Source organism: Sturnira hondurensis, unplaced genomic scaffold, assembly GCF_014824575.4.
Source record: "Sturnira hondurensis isolate 20B ecotype Veracruz unplaced genomic scaffold, ASM1482457v3 Scaffold0009719, whole genome shotgun sequence".
Lineage (NCBI taxonomy): Eukaryota > Metazoa > Chordata > Mammalia > Chiroptera > Phyllostomidae > Sturnira > Sturnira hondurensis.
In genome coordinates, this window is record NW_028082350.1 from 15,445,884 (window position 1) to 15,465,800 (window position 19,917).

At 45.1% G+C, this 19,917-nt stretch overlaps 1 protein-coding gene across 2 annotated transcripts in view; it reads left to right on the top strand.

The window, feature by feature from the left end:
* The window catches only part of PDS5B (PDS5 cohesin associated factor B), a 140,552-nt gene that overhangs the window by 93,238 nt on the left and 27,397 nt on the right, over positions 1-19,917 (top strand). For both annotated transcript variants that reach the window (XM_037057639.1, XM_037057640.1), the window contains exons 20-24: positions 4,240-4,363; positions 6,779-6,937; positions 13,158-13,226; positions 14,555-14,691; positions 18,284-18,407. In XM_037057639.1, the coding sequence (XP_036913534.1) occupies positions 4,240-4,363; positions 6,779-6,937; positions 13,158-13,226; positions 14,555-14,691; positions 18,284-18,407 (613 nt within the window). The remainder of the gene's footprint in view (positions 1-4,239; positions 4,364-6,778; positions 6,938-13,157; positions 13,227-14,554; positions 14,692-18,283; positions 18,408-19,917) is intronic.

Here is a 19,917-nt window from a genome sequence, read left to right on the forward strand (position 1 = left end):
TGGAAAGAGCTCATGTTATAGGAAAATTTCCTGCTAAATTTTTAGGGATTGCAGGAGTGATTTCCCAAACATCAAGGGAAGAAAGAAAAAAAAGGAGGTCATGTACAACCAAAGAGGAATGAGGCTGATGAGTTTCTTTTCGACCACATGAGATTTCCAAAGTTAATGATTCAACAGCTAGGCAGTTTTGGTGGACCAAAAAATGCAACTAAAGAATTTTCTAACCAGCCAAGCTGTGTTTCAGAACCCATGAAGGGTACTCTTTAGGAAGCAGGGACTCGGAAAGTGTGCCGCCCTTTTTATTGTGAGGCTGCTCTGGTTAGCCAGCCGTATTCCTTTTCCCTTCGCATTCAGGTTTGCTTATGCTGCCAAGCCCGCCTCTGCATTCCGGTTTCCGTGTCTCTTACATGTCTTTTCTCAGCAGTTTGCTCTCAGTATTTAAGTCTCAAATGAGGCTAGATCTATTTGGAAACAATTTTTTTAAGGATGATATAAAATTGACCCAAGAAGAGGGAAGAAAAACATAATAGGCTATAATTATTTTTTAAAGTTTGGGAAAATTACTCTCTAATAAAAGTGCCAGTAAAGTTGTGTGTTGAAGAGGTTTTCTACAGGCAGCCTGAAATCCTAATTCTCTTTTAATTATTTAGATAATGATGTGGGGTGGGGGAACATTCAGATTGCTTTTAAAGCCAAGATAACTAGCAGTAATGCTAAATTCCCCCAAAAGGAAAGTAAGGCAAATCTTAACATATTATAAATCTTAACACTGAAATTATAAATAAAATACTAGTGAAAAGAGAGTTTCCTACTATAACATGAGCTTATATGGGGGGGGCAGAAACCCTGAAATTTATTTATAAAAAAACTGTATTCTCACATGTTGAAATGCCAGTCACCTTCACAGCACTCTCCATTTGAGGCAGTACACCAATTGAGATGGTTTTCCCACTCTTTAAAACAGTTATTGAACTCGTCAATTTGGATGCCTTTTAGTGCTTCTACTGGGTTCTTTTTTATTTGTTTGTTTCACCTCTTCCACATCAGCAAAACATTTTCCTTTGAGGACATTTTCATCTGGGAAACAAAAAAAAAAGTCACTGCAGGTGAGATCCAGTGACTAGGGAAGGTAGGACATAGGGGGTCATTCTGTTTTTGGCCAAAAACTGAACACTCAGCTCCCTGTGGACAGATGTGCTCGTAAATCTCCCATCACAAAGTGGGTGAAGCTTTAAAAGAGTCTTCAAAAAAAAGGAAGCTCACAAGCGAAATGCAGCCTCTCACAGTAACACCAGCTGATCCACAAATGGAGATGGGTTCCTAGAACCCTCACCTAGTGGGGGAAGCCTGTACTACAAGGCTTCCAGAAAGATACTTTTGGTTTTTTGGGGGTCCCCCCCCTTGTACTATGACTGAATGTGGTTCGTTCCAGGAATACAAGTGTTGTTATCAGTAAGACTAATACTCGTGTTACAGTTCATTATATAAGTGGGTAAAGGGAAAAGGCACACAATGGATCATTTTGGCAGATGATGAAAGGGCTCTGGTTTTTAAAAAATCAGTCTCTTTACAATTAAACCCAATAAAATAGGACCAAGTGCCTCCACAACAAAAGAGGCCCGTAGGCACCAGGCACCGTCATATGGTGAAACGTTAGGTGCGGCCCAGGTGAAGTTGGGAACGGGGGAGGGGACACTTGCCACCACAGCCTCACGTTGGCAGGGGCACCAGCCGGTATAATTCCACAAGAAGATACAGGTGGCGCAGCTGCGGAGCCTGTGCCCTGGGCGCCCGTGGCTGTGGACCTGGCCATGACCTGGCAGCTCTCCCAGGATCAGGGCGTCACCCTGCACGGAAGCACCAAGACCCTGGCCCAGGGTCCTCCTGTGGCATCACTGGCGCTTTGTATCACGTGGCATTGGTCCCTCTGAAACCCTGCGCCAGTGCGAAATGGGGACCTTGTTATTTTCCCGTTGCATGATTTCTGATGGAGAGTGTTTGTTTATTTTTTGATCCTGTGTATGTTGTGTGTCTGTCTGCTGTTTCGAAGAATTTTCTTTCCAGGATGTTTTTACCAATTTGATAATCATACACCTCGTAACAGCTTACTTTCTGTTTCTCCTGCTTGAGGTTTACAGGGACTCTTGGGACTGCGAGTTTACTTTCATCGGGTTTGGAAAATTTTGTCTATTAGTTCTTCATACATTGTTTACCTCTCCTCACCTTCTGTTTTCTGGGACTCCAGTTACACGCATTTTATTTCTGACTGCTTGGCACTGTCTTACAGGCCACTGATGCTCGGTGACTTTTCTGCCTTTGTTTTCTCATTTTATTTTGCATGTTGTGTATTGCTGTGTTATCAAGTTCACTGATCTTTTTCTTCTGTAGTATACAGGAGTGGGCAAGAGCAGGTAGTGTTGTGAGTACATAAAACAGTTTATTCTTGAGAGTGTATTATTTATCTTTCCATACAAACGACTGTAAACCTACTTTTGCTTACTCCCAGATAATCTGCTTTAACTCCTATTAGTATTTTTTTACTTTATGTATTGTTCATATTTAATAGCTCCATTTAGGTCTTATTCGTGTATTTTATTCCTGCGCTCATCGTGTTTATGTTTCCTTACCTTCTTGAGCATATGGAGCATATTTATAATAGCTGTGCGCATGCCTTTGCTAATTCCGTCACCAGTGCTGTTTCTGCACCTGTTTCTCCTGGCTAATTTTCTCCCGGTGAAGACGTGGTGCATCCCCAGAACTCGAGCCCTCTCTCTCTGTAGCGCCCTCCTCCAGTTCTCTGCCCCAGAGATGGGGGCGCCTGCCCGTGGCCTCCCTGGGCTCCTGGCTCTGCTCCCCTCAACTGCCCGTGACCAGCAGGCTCTGCCCGGGCCCAGACGCCCCTCCTTGCAGTAGGCAGGGGCAGGCATGTGGCTCTTCCAGCCCCCCATCCTCCAGGGGCGATAGATCCTTGCCGCCTGCCGTCCAGTGTGCAAACCTGTAGCGGGTTTTCTCTGCTGTTCTGCTCGTTCAGGGTGGGGGAGGGAACCCACTCTCAGGGCATCGGTCTGGCTCTGAGGCGGACGTCCTCTCCGTGTCCTGTAAGCTGTGTTTTTTTCTAAAAATAAGGGAAGGTGAAAATCTTTTCATACTTCACAGCGTAATTTGTGTCTGTTTTTTGAAGACCTTTCTATCTTTATGTTCAGCTCATTTTTCCATAGTATTGCTGGTCTTTCCACTCTTTGTGGGAGGACTTTGAAGGGGAGGGGTGGTAGCCCTTTCTCTCTAGTATGAGATGACCAGTGTCCCCTAGGTTACCCGCTAGGTAATGTGTCTTTTTAATTTGTTCTTGATGTCTTTTGTGAGACTGTTATTACTGTGGCAAATCATTAACCCTCTGAACCCTCAGTACTGGAGCGCTGGGTTGGTGTTGGCAAGAGGAGGAAGCGGGGGTCGCCTGCACTGTGGTTATTGGAACAGTGGTTGAGCTCATAGGTTCTGCTTTATTCAGTGTTTATTTCGCCTGTATTGTGCGATGATGACATCGATGAGTGTTCTTCCAGGTACGTGCGGGACTCACTCCCCAGCTCCCTCAGAACTCACTGCACTGGTAACTCGATCAGAGAGGTCTTCTCTGACGACCCTGTTTAAACCCGTGAGTCCCTCACGAGCCCTGCCCACTCCTGTCCCGGCCCTCCTTTTCTTTCTTTTCCCTACAGTTGTTAATCACCATCTGACACAGCCCGTATTTTGCTAATTTATGTGTTATCATTAGCCTTGTCCCCAATATGTGGGTAGCATGAAGGCGAGGATTGGGGACTTTTAAAACTGTCTGGCACATAGAAGGCACTCGATTTGTGTTGGTTAAATGGTCAGCGTGCCCTTTACCTAGGTAGTCCTGGAGCCCAGTGACAGGAGTCGGAGAGGGGGAGCAGCGTCGGGAAGAGGGGACGGTGGGTCCCTTCGCAGCAGTCTTGTGTGCGAGGCGGCGGGGTGGCTGGGGCAACCGCAGTGAGGGTCAGAGTGCAGAGGCTGGCGGGGGCTGAGTGAAGGAGACCAGGTGGGTTGTCCTCCGTGTGTGTTTGTGCTTGTGGGAGGAAAACACGTCTGCATGGTGTTTTTAACACAGGCATCTGCAAGGCCAAATGATCCACGGTGGAAAATGAGTCTGAGCAAGTACTGTAAGTACCTAGTGGAAGGCATGCTGATTTTTCTGATTCTTTGTTCTTCCCTCTTTTTTAGAGCATTGCTTCCTGTTTTACATCACAAATCTAAGAAAGGACCCCCTCGTCAAGCCAAATATGCTATTCATTGTATCCATGCAATATTTTCTAGTAAAGAGACCCAGTTTGCACAGATATTTGAGGTAAAGAGAAAAAGATTTTCTGTTTCCTGTATTATAGTTACAAAAAAAGTAGTCTGGTTTTACAGAACGTTCTCATTTGGAGACACATAATTTTCTAGCACATAGTAAGTCCTCGCTCAGCTTCTTTGATAGGTTCTGGGAGTTTGAGTGAAATGACACCCAACAAAACACAAGAGTTCAGTTCCTGTGGCATCTCAACAGCATGACATTGTTTGAGAACCTGCTGTGCTTTGAAAATTGAGTCATATAACTAGTGCTGACTGGTGGTTAAAATGTGGAAACATCTGACTATTCCGATGTTTGTGCTGACTCAAATTAAGATATCAAACAATTGTATAATTTTAATATGTATATGTTTTATACACTGTATTCTAATGCATTTAGTAGTAGGAAACATTAATAAGTAGTTACATATAAAATTATACTTATCGATAGGTAATAGATGATTACTCTGTCATTTTTCAGGTTTGAAAATTTATTTATGAGATACTAATGAAACGAGTTTTGTAAACCAGTACTAATTGGTAATATAAAATAAACAGGTTTATACTTTAATGACTGACCTAATTTTATATCATGTTTAAGTATATCTTTTCAATATATATTTTCTATTATTCTAACTTACAGTTTTAGTTCATGAGCCTTGAGTGAAATCAGAACAGTTTGGGAATGTGTTGAGGCTGTCTGCATAAATACTGCGACTTGTGATCTTTGTCTTATAAACATTGGCTCTAACGTTGTCATACTTTGTGTGTGAAAGAGCCAAAGGAGGAAGAGAAGTTGTACTCCTCGACACCGTTATCTGTAATATGTTTTCGTACATGAGAAGGATTTCAGTGAACTCATGGTGACTTACAGAAAGCTTTTGTTTTTCTTAACCTTCCCTTTCTAATGATGGGGAGGAAAGGGCGATGCTGATGGTGACTTGAATTTTTATTTTCATTTTTACAAGAGCCTGGCCTGTAGTCCTGCTGGGGCAGGGCCAGCCGGCCCTCCGAGGCGAGGTCTCCTAGAGACGTCTCATCTCTGTCTCGTCTTTCTGAGGGGCCGTTAGTCCTGGCTCTGGCCATTCATTACTTTTGCTTTTTCAAGAGTGATTTATTATTTTACTGTGGAAAATTGTCACACTCATTATAATAAACTGATTGAAGCTAATTTACATGATCAGATTTTTGTTCATAATAATAACAACAAGCTGGAACTCAAATTTGCTATGAAAGTATTGAGGGAAGTCGGCAAGAAGCTAATTTGTTTAAATGCACTTCTGACTGAATGACGCTTCCTATTGCCCTAACACATTGGGAAGGTGCAGCTCCGTGTTGCTTTTTTAGGCTCCAGTTTCTTGGTGCTCAGTTTGGGAGGCTAGATCATCAGTTCAGTGAACTCGGTCATTAAAATTTTCAATAACCAGTATATTTACTTGCTTCACAGTCAGAAGATGCAAAACAAATATCCAAATAGTGAAAGATTAATAAGTTTTGTGCTCCTCCCAATGTCTGTATCCCCAGCTACCCTGTTCCCTTTCTCAGAGGTAGCCGATGTTATCAGTTTGTAAGGTACTTTTCTGGAGAGATTTTGTCGATACACAAATAATGCAAATACACACATATACCGCTTGTCCCCTTCCCCTTTGGCCAGTGATAGCATATTATAGTCTCTCTTACAAATATTTGGTTTTAAGAATTTAACAGTACCTTTTAGATATTCTGTATGTGAATATAGGGAGCTCCATTCTTTGGTCATGGCAAAATGCATATTATTAGTTGGGTTTCGTATAAGAATAATAATTTTGTAGTTATAGTATTTAATATGTGATGCTATAAAAATCCACAAGAAATGCCTGTGACTATGTATTAAAAGCCTATTCCTTGCTCCTGAAAAAAGTCCAGTAGGGCATTTGAACTTCATTCCTGTCTCAGTGGCTCGGGCACGCGCACTCCTGACCAGCGGCTTCCTGGTGAGGCCCCTGGACCCGTGGCATTCAGCCAGCGAGTGAGGAGCAGACGTGCGTCTGTGTGGGCATGACGCACCTCGCTCTCTGTTGTCCTGCTCGCCAGAACTGACTCCGGTATCCTCACCTGACTGCCGAGGAAGCTGCCCCTTGAGTCACCCTGTGCCCAGGAAGTTGAGCAAAAATGAGTGTTGGTGAACCCGCTCAGTCTCTAACATGGTTCTCCATGCTGAGATGTTTCTTTACCTACCTCTAAATATGACTGGAGCAAAACCAAAAATACTTACCTGTGATGCTTTCTAGACGTAAAAACCTATGGAAATTTCAGTGTGAGCTTGAGTTACTAATTATGCCATGTAGGTATGTAAGAACTTCTGCAGATTGTTTAATTTGAAAAAGAAATGTGTGAACCGTTTATTCGCATGTTCACAGAGTCAGATATGTTTTCCTTGCCTCGTTTTCAGCCTCTGCATAAGAGCCTAGATCCGAGTAACCTGGAGCATCTCATAACCCCGCTGGTCACTATCGGCCACATCGCTCTCCTTGCCCCTGACCAGTTTGCCGCTCCGCTCAAGTCCTTGGTGGCTACGTTCATCGTGAAAGACCTCCTCATGAACGATCGGGTAATTCGCATTTCTCTACTCGTGTGCGCCCTGGTGTCATCCTCTAAAATTCTGTGCAGTGGAGACATGAAGTGACATAAACGACCCTTCCGTTTGGCTGCCTCAGTTTAGGTTTTCCTGCTGCGTTTTTAGCAGGCCGTTCTCCCTTGTGAGTGAAACAGCATTGGCACGTCTCTTCAGCTCAGCCAGGGCACGCTGAAACGCCCTCCTCGGTGAACGCTGAATGCCACCGGCTTCTGTCCTCCGCAGCCTCCGGGGTTTAACTTTGGTGGTGACCTCTCCTTTCCTACGGGAGGCCCACAGGCTTGCTCACAGCGTGGTTGTCAGGACAGTAGCAGTCCCTTCCCCGCGCACACACGCCAGAGAATCACTTCCCAGAGCCTGGGGGGAGGGGGAGCGCCCGGGAAGAGCTAGGGGTGGAGTCCATCTGTGGGTTGTGAGTGCAGTAGTCCCCCTCGACCAGGCTGCGCCTTCTGTGCTCTCAGTCACCCATGCTCGATTGCATTCTGAGAATACTGAATGGAAAATTCCGGAAGTAAACAGTTCCCCAGTTCTCGGGAGCTCGGCATTCTGGGTGGTGGGAGGAGAGACGGTGCTGTCCTTCTNGGGGGCATCCCCCTCTGTCTGGCGTCTCCATGCTGCTGCGAGTGCGGTTTTGCAAGATCCTGTGGGAAGTTGAGAAAGTGACTGTAATCACGCACCTTGGACCGCGGTGCATTATTATAATTGTTCTGTTTTTATTAGTAACTAACATCTCACTGTGCTGTGCATTAAACTTTATCATAGGTATGTACCTACAGGAAAAAGTCTACACACAGGTGAAAGTAGGTTTATAGTTGTGGCTCTGTGGAATGGAGTTGATTCTCTTACAAACGACTATATTGTTTTCTTTATGAACACCTGTAAACCTACTTTTGCCCCACCCTCTTTATTAGCCACTAGAAAACACATATAGCTATTGAAATTTTAAATTGAAATCAAATGTAAATACAAATTTATGTATACATTTCAGGTGCTCAGTAGCTGCCTGCTGCTGGTAGGGGACAGGGCGGGACTGCCTGCCGGCTCAGTTCTGTGGGACAGTGTTGCTTGAGAGCGTCGTTGTTTTAGTGTCCCCACGTAACTCTGGTCTGCTTGCAGTTGGCTTTTGTATATGTTGCGGTAGGGACCTCCCGAGTCATTCTCATTTCCATCTGACGCAGCCCCATTTATCGAAGACTTTCTTCCCTAGTGCTTAAAAAAAAGATGTGAGATTCAAATATTAACATAAAATGAACTATCGCAAAGGATACAGTTCAAGTGGCATTTACTGCATTCACAGCATTGTACAACCACCATCCCTACCTGTTTCCAGATCATTGTCATGACATGGTCATCACCCCACCCCCCTGCCCCCCGTTATTTCCTCGCTCCTGACAGTCTCTTGTCCGTCTCAGTGGGTTTCCCTGTTCTTGACTCTTTCCTTTGGACAGAGTCGAGCAGCGTGTGGCCTTTTGTGCCCAGTGCCCTTCGCGCGCGCGCGCGCGCGTGTGTGTGTGTGTCTGAGGCCCGTCCTCCTTGCAGTTTGCATGTCAGTACTGCAGCTTGCTTTGTGGCCGAGGAACGTTCTGTTGTGTGTGTTTTTCCAGTTTGTTTACGTGTCCGTTCGTTGTCGGGCACGTGGGCCGTTTCTGCCTTTGGAGTTCTCAGTTCACTGCTGCAGGTAATGCTGCTGTGAGTTTTGTGTCTGTCCATGTGCCTGTCCTGTTGCCTGTCCACTTTCAGTTCTCGGGCGTATATTCCTAGGAGTAGATCTGCTCACTACACAGGAATTTAACTTTTGAGGAACTGCCAAACCATTTTTCCCAGTGGCTGCATCATTTTATCTTCCCACCAGCAATGTATGAAAATTCTGATTTCTTTCCATCCTTGCCAACTTGTTATTTTCTGTTAATTCGATTGTAGCCATTCTTGGGAGCAGGAGGTGGTGTCTCATTGTGCTTTTGGTGGCGTTCTCTAATGACTGATGAAGTTGGGCTTGTAATGTTCTTATTACCACTTTCTGTGCCTTTTTTGAAGCAATGACTGTTCATGTACCTTCTTTAGTGTTTTTTTTGTCGAGCTGTAATAGTTACATATACTAGATACAAGTCTCTTATCAGATACACGGTTTGCAAATATTTACTCTCATTCTGTAGATTTTTTTCCTTTTTTAAAGTTCTTTAATTTTTTAAATTGATATAATCGACATACGTCATTATGCAAGTGTCAGGTGTACAGCATAATGTTTCAGTATTTGTATGTATTGTGAAGTGATCAGCACCACATGTCTAGTTACTGTCCATCACCACGTAGGTATACGTCTCTTTTTCTGTGGTGAGAACTTAGGAAATGAGTCTGTTAGAAGTTTTCAAGTGTACAGTACACTGTTATTAACCGTACTCACTGTGCTGTGCATTATAGTCAATGACTGGCTTACGTTACAACTGGCAAGTCGTACCCTTCGACCCCTTGACCCATACCTCACCTCCTTCTCTCGGAACTGAGACTCTCAGTCTCTCAGAGTGCCGGTCTGTTCTCTGTATCTGTGAGTTAGGCTTTGTTGGTATTATTTGGGTTTTGTTTTGGTTTTGTTGGTTTTTGTTTTTTAGATTCCACATGTAAGGGAGATCGGATGTTTAAAATGAAGAAAGGAAACACCTACAAGAGGTTTCTTCTGTTTTGGGGGGGTTGTTTGTTTTGTTTTTCAGCACAATCACAGAATAATCCTGAAATGATAAACTGCAGCTGCTGAGAGAGATGAGTGTGGCATCAGGAAATTAATGAAGGTGACAGAAGTCTGGGCCCAGTCGTGAAAGCCTGGGGGGCCCGTTTTCACTCACGGCTGATCATCTGTGGTTTGCAGAAACAGCTCAGGAAACAGAGATTAAATACCAGCTCAGGTGACCCTTAGCGAACAGGATAGACATCCCTAAAACCTGCGGGCGGACTTCCCAGACACATACAGCTGCACATTTAACGACGGCTCCACAAGCAGTTCAGTTGAGAAATGCCCTCGAAGGATAAAGTAGAAATAGTGAAAGTGAAATCACAACAGAAACATTCTGCTAAAATTTCTGAACTAAGTATGTGAGAAAGATCCCAAAAGCTTCCATGGGGCAATCTACCAAAAAAAGTAGGAATCAGATTCACTTCAGATTTCTCAGCTACAAGTCTGGGTTCCAAAAAACTGATATAATTTTCTGCTGCCAAGTGACTTGAAACAGAAGACTCTAGTGATTCAAGAATGAGGGGAAAATACTTCCAGAAATCCAAGATCAAGTTTCCAAACTACAGAGCTTTTTGAAAGAATTAATCAAAGATACATTCCACTAAAATACATAATTTACCAAAACCAGTTCAGTCTGCATGAAAAAATGTATAGAAAATACATGTACAAATATGAGAAGTGTATAGAGATAAAATATTAGAGGGTCAGAAAATAATCAAAACTGGCATTCTTCATACATTTGATTAAAAATAAAGAGTTTAGCAAGAAAGATGGTATAAGATCAAATCTATAAAATGATTTCCCAACTTAACCACAATCATAAAACTCACTTTTAACAACCAGAGTACCTAACAAGTTGTACAAGAGAAAATTTAAAACTTTCTTTACAGAGAAAATTAAACAGTTGCGTTAAAGACGCCTTGTGGGTAAACAGACAAAGCAATGGAAGGGAGAGAGTCGAACATGGCGTGAGCAGCAGCATCGCAGGTGACTGGGCGGAGGGGGCTGGACTCAGGAACTGGGCTGTCCTGCTGGGGAGGAGGAGGAGCGAGGGAGCCTTGGGCCTCCGCACGCAAAGAAAACAGATCAGTTCCAGATGGGGTCAGTTTTTAATGTGTGAACAAAGCCTTAAAACTTTTAGAAGAACATATGGGAGACTATTTCTATGACATTAAAGTAGGAGCGGACTTCTTAAATAAGACATAAAAATATTAACTACAAAAGAATGATCAATTTAGCTACATTAAAATTAATAGCTTTTGTTCAAAGGATATCATAAAGGGAGGGAAGGGCACACCAGAAATTAGGTTTTATGTATATTATTAAGATACTGAAACATATAACTGAAAAAAAATAATGTGTATAAAGATTAACTCTGAAAAAAAGACAACACAGGAAAAGTAGAAGACATGAAAAGGAATTTTGGAAAGGAGATAACAGGAACGGTGGTGACTAGACGTATAAACTTTGTTAGTAACCAGGAAAATGCAAATGAAAGCTATTCTGAGACACTTTTATATTAATCAGATGGGAAAAATCAAGAAATCGGGCAAGAATTGGGGCTACACATTGCTGGTAGGAAAGTAAGTTTTAACCATTTTGAAAAATAATTTGACATTAAAAGTTAAATACACGTTCACATTGATTTGTACTTATATGAATATAATGTACAGAAATTCCTGTTAATATGTATCAGGATGCCTCTGTAAGAACATTTATTGAGTTATTTTGCACAATGATAATACAGAGTGATAATGAATGAACTACATTCATTAGTTCATTAGTCAGATTTCATACAAGGATTATTCTAAGAAACAAATGTATAGTGATAAAAGTGTCATCCAAGAGTACATATGGTCTAATACAACTTTCATAAACCTCAGGAACTAGCAAATTAATACAGTGTTTCGAGAGAGATATATGGTAAGTGGGGTTCTGTCGTAGTTGGGGAATGATAAACCCAAAATTCAGCATGGGCTAGTAACCTACGGCAGGAAAGGGACAGGAAGGAAGCTTTGGAGAGTGACAAAACCCGGAGCTAACGGTTCATGGGTGTTGGTTCTGTTACTGTAAAGCAAAGGATACAAATGTTGCATACATACAGGGGTGGGCAGAAGTAGGTGTGCTGTCGTGAGTATGTGAAAGCTTATTCCTGTAGTATTTGTTGTATGATTTATTGGTATCACAGCTGTACTTTTGCCCACCCCGTATGTTCCTTTGTACTTGGCGACCAGAACATAAAATAAGACACAAATCAACGGATTGGAAGAGGTGAAAGTGAGCTCTGTCTGACAAGAGCCGACCAGCCTGTCTTGAACCTGTGTTGCCACTGGGACAAATACAAAGACTGGACACACTGGTTTTTAAAAGTCAGTGTGAATGCAGCCGAGAGCCACCAGAGCAGTGAGCGTTGGCAGGGCGAAGGTGCCAAGGGGAGGGAAGTGGGCGTTGAGGTTGGTGCTGCGGTGGTCTTCGTAGACACAGGGTGGCTGACTCTGAGCCTGAAGGAGGCACTCGTCACTGTGACAGTGAGAGGGGGACATGGGACTGGGAGCCCAGTGAAGAGCAGAGCCCTTGTTCACCAGCCTGGACCTCGGGTGGGGCACGTGTACAGGCGTGCCTTCTGGGTCTCCGCGCTGCCTGTCCTGCCAGAGCGTCACTGTCACCGGAGGGCTGCTTGATCCCTGCTTTTGAGGCTGCCTCTGAAAATGGTCCATGTGAGCGGAGAGCTGCCAGGGCTGGGTGCAGCCTTTCTGCCACCCTGATTTAATTTCCTGGCTACACTGTAAACCCATATATTCTGTTAGCTGCAGTTGATCATTTCAAGGTTCTTCTGGGATTGTGCTGATTTAAAAGAAAACTCTCGGCGGGTGTGTTTCCTTTTTGCACTTGTATGGAGATAGGAGCCCTTCAGCTCTGTTAATGTTTCACTGGGTGTCTGGAGTTTTTCAAGGTTTCCCTATGATCTGGTGTCCTGTTGGGCCCCTTTCGTTTTCTAGCCTTGTAATTTTGTGTGTGTTTGTTGTCATTTTGGTGGGATTAGCTAGGAAAGTATTAATGCGTGTTTTCTGTGACCTTCACCTGCAAACCTTTTACCTTTCCCCTGCTTAAGGTCTGTGTGCACACCTTTCCCTTTGTTTAAGAAGTACACTTTCTGGCTTCACCGACTTTTATCCTTGACCTTGCCAGCCACCTTGGAAAATTGAGTGAGTCCCAAAACATATTATGGGAGTGTATGTAGGAGGTTCAAATTGGTCTACCTCCGACCTCGGATGACCCCCTGGGTGAGGATAAGGACTTAACAGTAGCGGTGGGGACTCACCTCCCTGCCTTCTCGAGTAATAGGGATTGAGGAGGCTTTTTTTCTTGTTTGTAATAACTGTCACTTCAGAAGATACAGTTTCATTCGTTCACTGAAAATTAAACATAAGCATTTATGTTCACATTTTAAAGGTCTTAATTTTTGTTTAGCTTCCAGGAAAGAAGACAACTAAGCTTTGGGTTCCAGATGAAGAAGTTTCTCCTGAGACAATGGTTAAAGTGAGTGATAGGCATAGATTTATTGATTTCAGTACATTTGATGTACCCTTGATATAGGTGTCAGAATTTCTGTTCCTGTTATAGGGATGGCTGCTATGTCATTCACGCATTTATATTTGTTCTGCAGCACTGACCCGGGTACGTGCCAATGTAGGACAGTGGTGAGAAACCCCGGTGAAACGGAGTGTGGGAACTGCTCCCTGGTGCCGCTCCTCAGACTCGCCCTCTCAGTGGCCAGAGGCAGGGCTGGGGTCCTCAGGCGCATTTTCCTGCTCAGTGCAGGGCGTTGCGCAGCTTTGAGGACTATGTATCCTTCCCACAGGATTTGATAAAACTTAGTGTCTTGACTTTTTCCAAAAATTCAGCCTGGTTCCACGACTGAGGAGTTCATCATAAAAGACCGCTCGTCACCAGTGTGGAGAGGGTTGGTTTATTTACTGGAACCATTGACAGTCTGTGGTCTCAGACCTCACCTCTGTCCACTGTCCAGAGTGTGCAGGCAGGGAGTGGATGGATGTGCCCCGACGTCTTCATAGTTGTCATTTCTTATAGATGGGGGTGGGGGGCAGGGTGCAGTTCACGTTACTAACTGCCTTATTGCATTATTTTGGTTTTAGATGCCATTGTTAATGTAGACAGGGTTTGTGAAAGCTTGTACAGCAGTCCTTCCTTTAACACTAAATGGTGCCTGGTACTTCGGGTTCTAGTGTAGACCTGTGTTCTCAGCTCTGCTCAGAAGCGGCAGTTTTGTGTAGTCAGGCAGCACTGGCTGGAAGGCAGGCCCCTGCACATAAGTCGGTTCCAACCAAATGGCCCCAGAAAGGGATCTCCAGGGGATCTGACATACTGCCGCTGGCCGAGACCCACTGAGCCCTGCGCCTTAGAGCTGTGAAAAGCTAAGTTACTATGTGAAGAGAAGGTCATACATAGTATTGCTCAGGTTGTTTGTCATTACAAAATGCAGTGCGAATGGGTGGTGTATTGTGTCTCAGACACACAGGGTTGAGTGCAGTTTGTAAGGTAACTCATCTGCCTAGGGCAGTTAGCATGATTTCATGATGGGCTCTGAAGGGTAGAGGCATGTTGGGGGAAATTTTTTGAAAAAGTAAGAAGAGCAGTCTTTCATTAAATTATTCTTCACTGACCTGAGGGGTGCGACATGTTCAATGTAAAACTTTCAGTTATCTTTCCACATACAGAAAATAATTTTCCCTTTCCTCCTTTTTTAAAGGCATCTGTTAAAAATGCCTTCTTCATTTTTTAAAGCTTGATATAAAATTTCTTTGAAAAGTAGCAGTGTTTCATTTGTCAATTTGTCTGTTGAATAGATTCAGGCTATTAAAATGATGGTTCGGTGGCTGCTTGGAATGAAGAACAATCACAGTAAATCAGGAACCTCCACCCTGCGGCTGCTGACGACCATCCTGCACAGCGACGGGGACCTGACTGAGCAGGGCAGGATCAGGTGCGGCCATGAGCGTGGGCTGCTTCGGGGGTGCTGGCCGCGTGGCTCCTGTCCCGCAAATGCTGGTCTCATTCTGCAGGAACGCGCGCGTTTCTCCCAGAGCGCTCTGTGCAGTGGTTCCTTCGTTGCGGGGGGCGGGGGGGGGCACTGCATGCTGTGATGATCCTGAACAGTGCCTGGTTGTTCTTAGTGTCTAATGGGAAGAAGCTGTGCAGAAAAGTAACTGATATTTTATTTTCTTGTCACTTGATGTCTGAAGGATACAGAACAGACTGCATAGAAAGCAACTTACTGGATCTGCTTCCAGAAGTATAAATATATACAAAATTTTGTTTGTTTTGAGTTGTTTAAAGATGGAGTACAGCACAGAGGTCGGAGACACAGCCCCCGGAGCCCGGGTTCGAGTTCCACACCCGCCCTGGCACAGGGGCCTTTACCAGTCACTGTCCCTGCTCTGTCCCGCGGTGTCCTTGCAGACAGTGATCGTAGTGAAACACAGTCACTCGTGTGTCTGAGGTACCTCGGCACTGCCCAGCACGTAGGCGTTGGAAGTGCCGATGGTGACAGTGGTCACCGCGTCAAGGGCAGCTCAGATTTAGACAGTCATCTCTGGGACAACACAGGTGTCCCCGATGGACTCTCTTTGGTAATGAGCATAAGAGGGTAAGCTCCCCCCTCCTGATACGTCTAGCTTCCAGACTTCAGTGACGGGGGATGAACGCGGGACAGCCGGCCGCTGGCTCTCCGTCCCCGGTGTCCGCCTTCTCGGCGCTGCTCGTGCTGCACTTTCTGCGTAGCCTGTTCAGAGCAGCACATTTTCACCAGCAAACCAAGTAAAAGTAAAACCTGGCCAGGCATCCCACATGCACAGCTCATTCGTGTGGCCACTTCCTGTCTAATTACTTGTCTTCGCCTCCCTACTCTTATAATTTACATACGTCCGTGTTCGGGATTTACCTAGTAATTAGGAAAATTTTCCTTAGAATTAATACATTTTTGTCTCTTAAATTTATCACGTTACTCATGTGCATGTTTGGATCTGATCTCATCTGTTTGTATTCATGGTATTAACAGAATTGACTGTGTTCTCAAATTCTGCAGATGTATGTGAATCACATTGGTTCTGCCATACCTGGTCTTCAAACCTTAGCTGTAAAGTATTTAATTATAGTCAGTTACTGCTTTTTACACTAAATACAGCCCAAAGAGAAAAAGGCTTCCCTCTTGCAGGGCGGAGTGACTTAGCTCAGAACAGCTCCCAGGTGTGGTTGCTGGATGAGCTGAGAGGTGCCCCTGGGGCAGGGGGGGACTTCAGAACCTTATTTGTCTTAGAAGTTCCTTTTTTAAAATAATTGTTCATGTTTCAGTCACAGTTGACATGCGATATTATATTAGTTTCGGGGGTACAATTCAGTGCTCAGACCTTTGCATAACTTGGGAGGCTTTCTTTTCTGGGAGGACCAGCCGCAACCACTGACCCTCTATGGAGGACCGGCTGCGCACGGGCCGCCCTGCAGAGCAGGCCTGACTTCAGCAGGGCTCTGGTGGTGCTGAGGCTGCCCCTTGGGTGTGTCGCTCCTGTCGGTGATTGGGTGGGTCTTTGGCTGGGTCTGACGCTGTCCTCAGGGATTGCTCACTCCGGGACTTGCAAGCGAAAGTCAGCCGCTGCTGCCTGTGTTCTGCCCTAGGCCAGGAGCTGGGGAGTAACCTGCAGATGGCTGCTCCTTGTGCTGGACCTGGAGGTGCCCAGGAGAAGCCCTGGTGCAGATCAAGACCAGCTGTGTGGGGCCACTTACCAAGAATCACAGGGCCTACCAAGGCCAGATGCTGCTTGTTCGAGAGATTTTAGGAAAACAGGCAGCACGAGCTAAGACAAGCAGTTTGTACGGAAAAGCTGCTGGAAATGGCTTGGGTGGGCCTGCAAGTTGGGTGGGGAGAGGTTCAGGGAATCACTGGGGCAAACGACATGAGCCACATTGAGGGAGACTGAGATACGGTGCTGCCTACTGGCTGGGGGAGCTGGGGGCTCAGCAAAGGAACACAGACCTCTGCTGGCAGTTCTTTCTGGGAGAAAGCTGTCCCCCTAGCCCTTGTCAGTACACCAGATAATTCATTTCCTTTCCATGTGTTTCTGGTACCTTCTAATCTGCTGCCCCAGTGCTGGAGCCCACAGTGAGTGAGTCTGAGTACGGCTGTGCTCCGGCCCTTTGAAAGGAACATCTTGGACTCCAGAGTCCTTCTTGTCACTCAGCCACTGGCCCCTGCTGGTTTTCACAGGCGGCAGACATTACTGGGACTTCTCTTCCCAGCATAGAAATCCTGAGCTGGGGAGCCTGGTGTGGGGCTGGGACACCTTGGTTTTGGGGGGGGACCTATGCAGCTGGGCTCTCCCTCCTGATTTTCAGCCACCACACGGTAGTGTGGGACCAGCCTGTTCCACGTCTTCACCCTTCCTGTCTGTCTTGTGTGGCTCTTTATGTTCTTAGTCATAGGACAGCTGTTCAGCTGAACTTCAGACGGTTCTTAATGGTGGTGGCTCTGTTGCTGAGTTGTAGTGTTGACCTTGTTGCGGGAGGAAACTGGTACCTCCTCCGCCTACGCCATCTTCACCAGAACCGTACTAAGGTTGTCTTGCATCCAGTCAGTATTTTTGTATTATTTTAGAGAAATAAAAGAAGGGTCTTAAACCAACTGTATCATTAGATCTTGGAGGACTAAGTTAACAGCTTTCTCTCCTCAGATTAGCCCAAGATCTCTCATTCATCTAGTGTATCATTGTGGTAGGAAGGGCTGTTGGGTGTGTTTACTAGTCAAAAACTTACTGCTCTTTGGAATGTGTCCCATTTAGCAGAAGTATTTTTTTCTTAAACTTAAAAGGAGCCTCTTGGTAATGTTTGAAAGGTTGGATTCTATTTAAATAGAGTAATGTTTTATCCACTACCCTTGCTTTCATTTTATTTCTCTTGTACTTAGCACAGTAGTTGTAGTTGACTGATGAGCATGTGAGGACATTTTTATGCCTAATTTGTGAGTAAACACATATCCAAAATAATCCTTACTGGAACACTGAAGACCTAAGAACTAAACATACAAATACATCTTTTTTCTAGGGTTGGCTACAATGTGGTTTTCTGGAATGAGGGAATTAAATGACTTTAGCCTAGGCCAACAATTTTCAGCCTTTTTCATCTCATGACATGCATAAACTAATTACTCAAATTCTGCGGCACACCAAAAAATATATATTTTTGCCAGTGTGACCAAAAAAGTAGGCATAATTTCGATTCCTTCCCACTGGACATCTGTTGTTGCGTTGGCTGTTGTCATTTTTATTTGACAATCTAAGACGAAAGAGGTCCATGCCTCTGGCTAGTCAGGGGCTGTATGCTTGAAAGTCGCTAGCATAGACTGAGTTCAAGAGAACTGTTTCGTAGTGGTGGATGCCCTCTTAAATACCATGCAGTGTTCAGTGTCACCAAACTGGTTACTACCTTTCTCTTGGCTGGAAGAATTTTGGTAAAATTTGATCTACAAAGGTTTTTGTACACACAGTTGGAAGTCTGACTGGCATTCCTTCTTGCGTGTGTTGCAGTAAACCGGACATGTCCCGCCTGAGACTGGCTGCGGGGAGCGCCATTGTGAAGCTGGCCCAGGAGCCCTGCTACCACGAGATCATCACCCTGGAGCAGTATCAGCTCTGCGCCCTGGCCATCAACGTAAGGAAACTGCTGTCGGGCACGTGGATGGCTGCAGGTGGTCTTTGACCTGTGCTGTCCACTGTGGACTGAAGTCCACTGTGCTGCACAGATAAAAGTCTTAATTGTTTGAGTCTCCTTTTGAAAAATTAATGCATGAGAAACACTTCAAGGTCTAAAACTATCATTTGAGTTTTAGTTGCTGACATAGTACGGTCGATTCTTGTTGTTTGCGGTAGTTCCAAAATCCCAAAAGTCATTCCAGGCACTGAATTAGGAATCACGAGCCATTGCTCGTGGGGGGGGTGGTCCTACAGGACTGCAGGCACACCACTGTTCCCAGTCAGTCAGTGCCTGGCCTGGGCTTGCGCGTTCTGTTGGAAGCTACCTGACTGTGCGGTTGTGCCTCGCGCCAAACTGGTGGCCTGCGGTGCTGTCACTCGGGCCTGAAGGAAGCCCGGTGAACACACACGTTTCCCCGCGAGGCACAACCCAGCCTTCTTGCCATTGGGGAGGGGAAACAGGATTTCAGTACTGGGCTTGGAAGCTGATTTAAACAAGAGTCACCAAAAAGTACAGAAATAAAAATGTGGCACTAGACTACCAAAGGACACGTGTCTGTTGGAGCCAGCACCAGGGGGTGGAGCAGGGCCTTGTCCAGCTGTCACCAGCGGTGTGTGGGCAGCTCGCCTTTTGGCTGCTCAGCGCATTAACTGGGCAAAGCATGGCGGTGTGGGTTTGGTTACAAATACGTTTAGTGAGTGGGTGAATTCACAAATGCGGAATGTGGGAATAATGAGGCTCGACTGTACGTAGTTTTTAATAGGAAGAAATACAGAAATTTGCAGTTTTATAAGGACATCTTCTAGGTAAATTTCAGGTCATAAGCATTCTGTATTAGTTAAAATTTCAAGTTATTAGAAGTGGTGTTAATAGATTTATGAGGTGGCGCTCTGGAAAAAAAAGGAATTATGTTCTGGAGGGCAGGCCCCTTGTGGTACAGGCTTTTCCCACTTGTTGGGTGTCCTAGGACCCCGTGTGTATCAGAGGGCCAGCCGGTGTTGTGAGAGGCTGCATTCTGCTTCCGTGACTGTTCTCGAGGACTTTCAGTGCACTTGCGCGTTTCACAATAGGTGATTAACAGCGCACCTGCCCACAGGGCGCCGAGTGTTCAGCAGTTTTTCGCCAAAAAACAGCGGGACTCCCTTGCCCCACCCTCCCTATTCACCAGAGATCTTGCCCCCAGCAACTTTTTTGTTTCCCCAAATGAAAAAAGTTCTCAAAGGGAAATTTTTTCCTTGTGGAAGAGGTGAAACAAAAAGGCAGAAGCACTAGAAGGTGTCCAGATTGATTGGTGTAAAACTGTTCTGAGCAGTGGGGGAAAAAAACACCTGGACAGGGGCACTGCTTCAGGTGGAGAGCACTTAGAAGGTGACTGAAGTTTCAGTGTGTTAGAATAAAGGCACAGTTCTTTATAAATACATTCCAGGGTTTTTTCGGGTCCCCCGCTCATATATTCTAGTCTTATGGC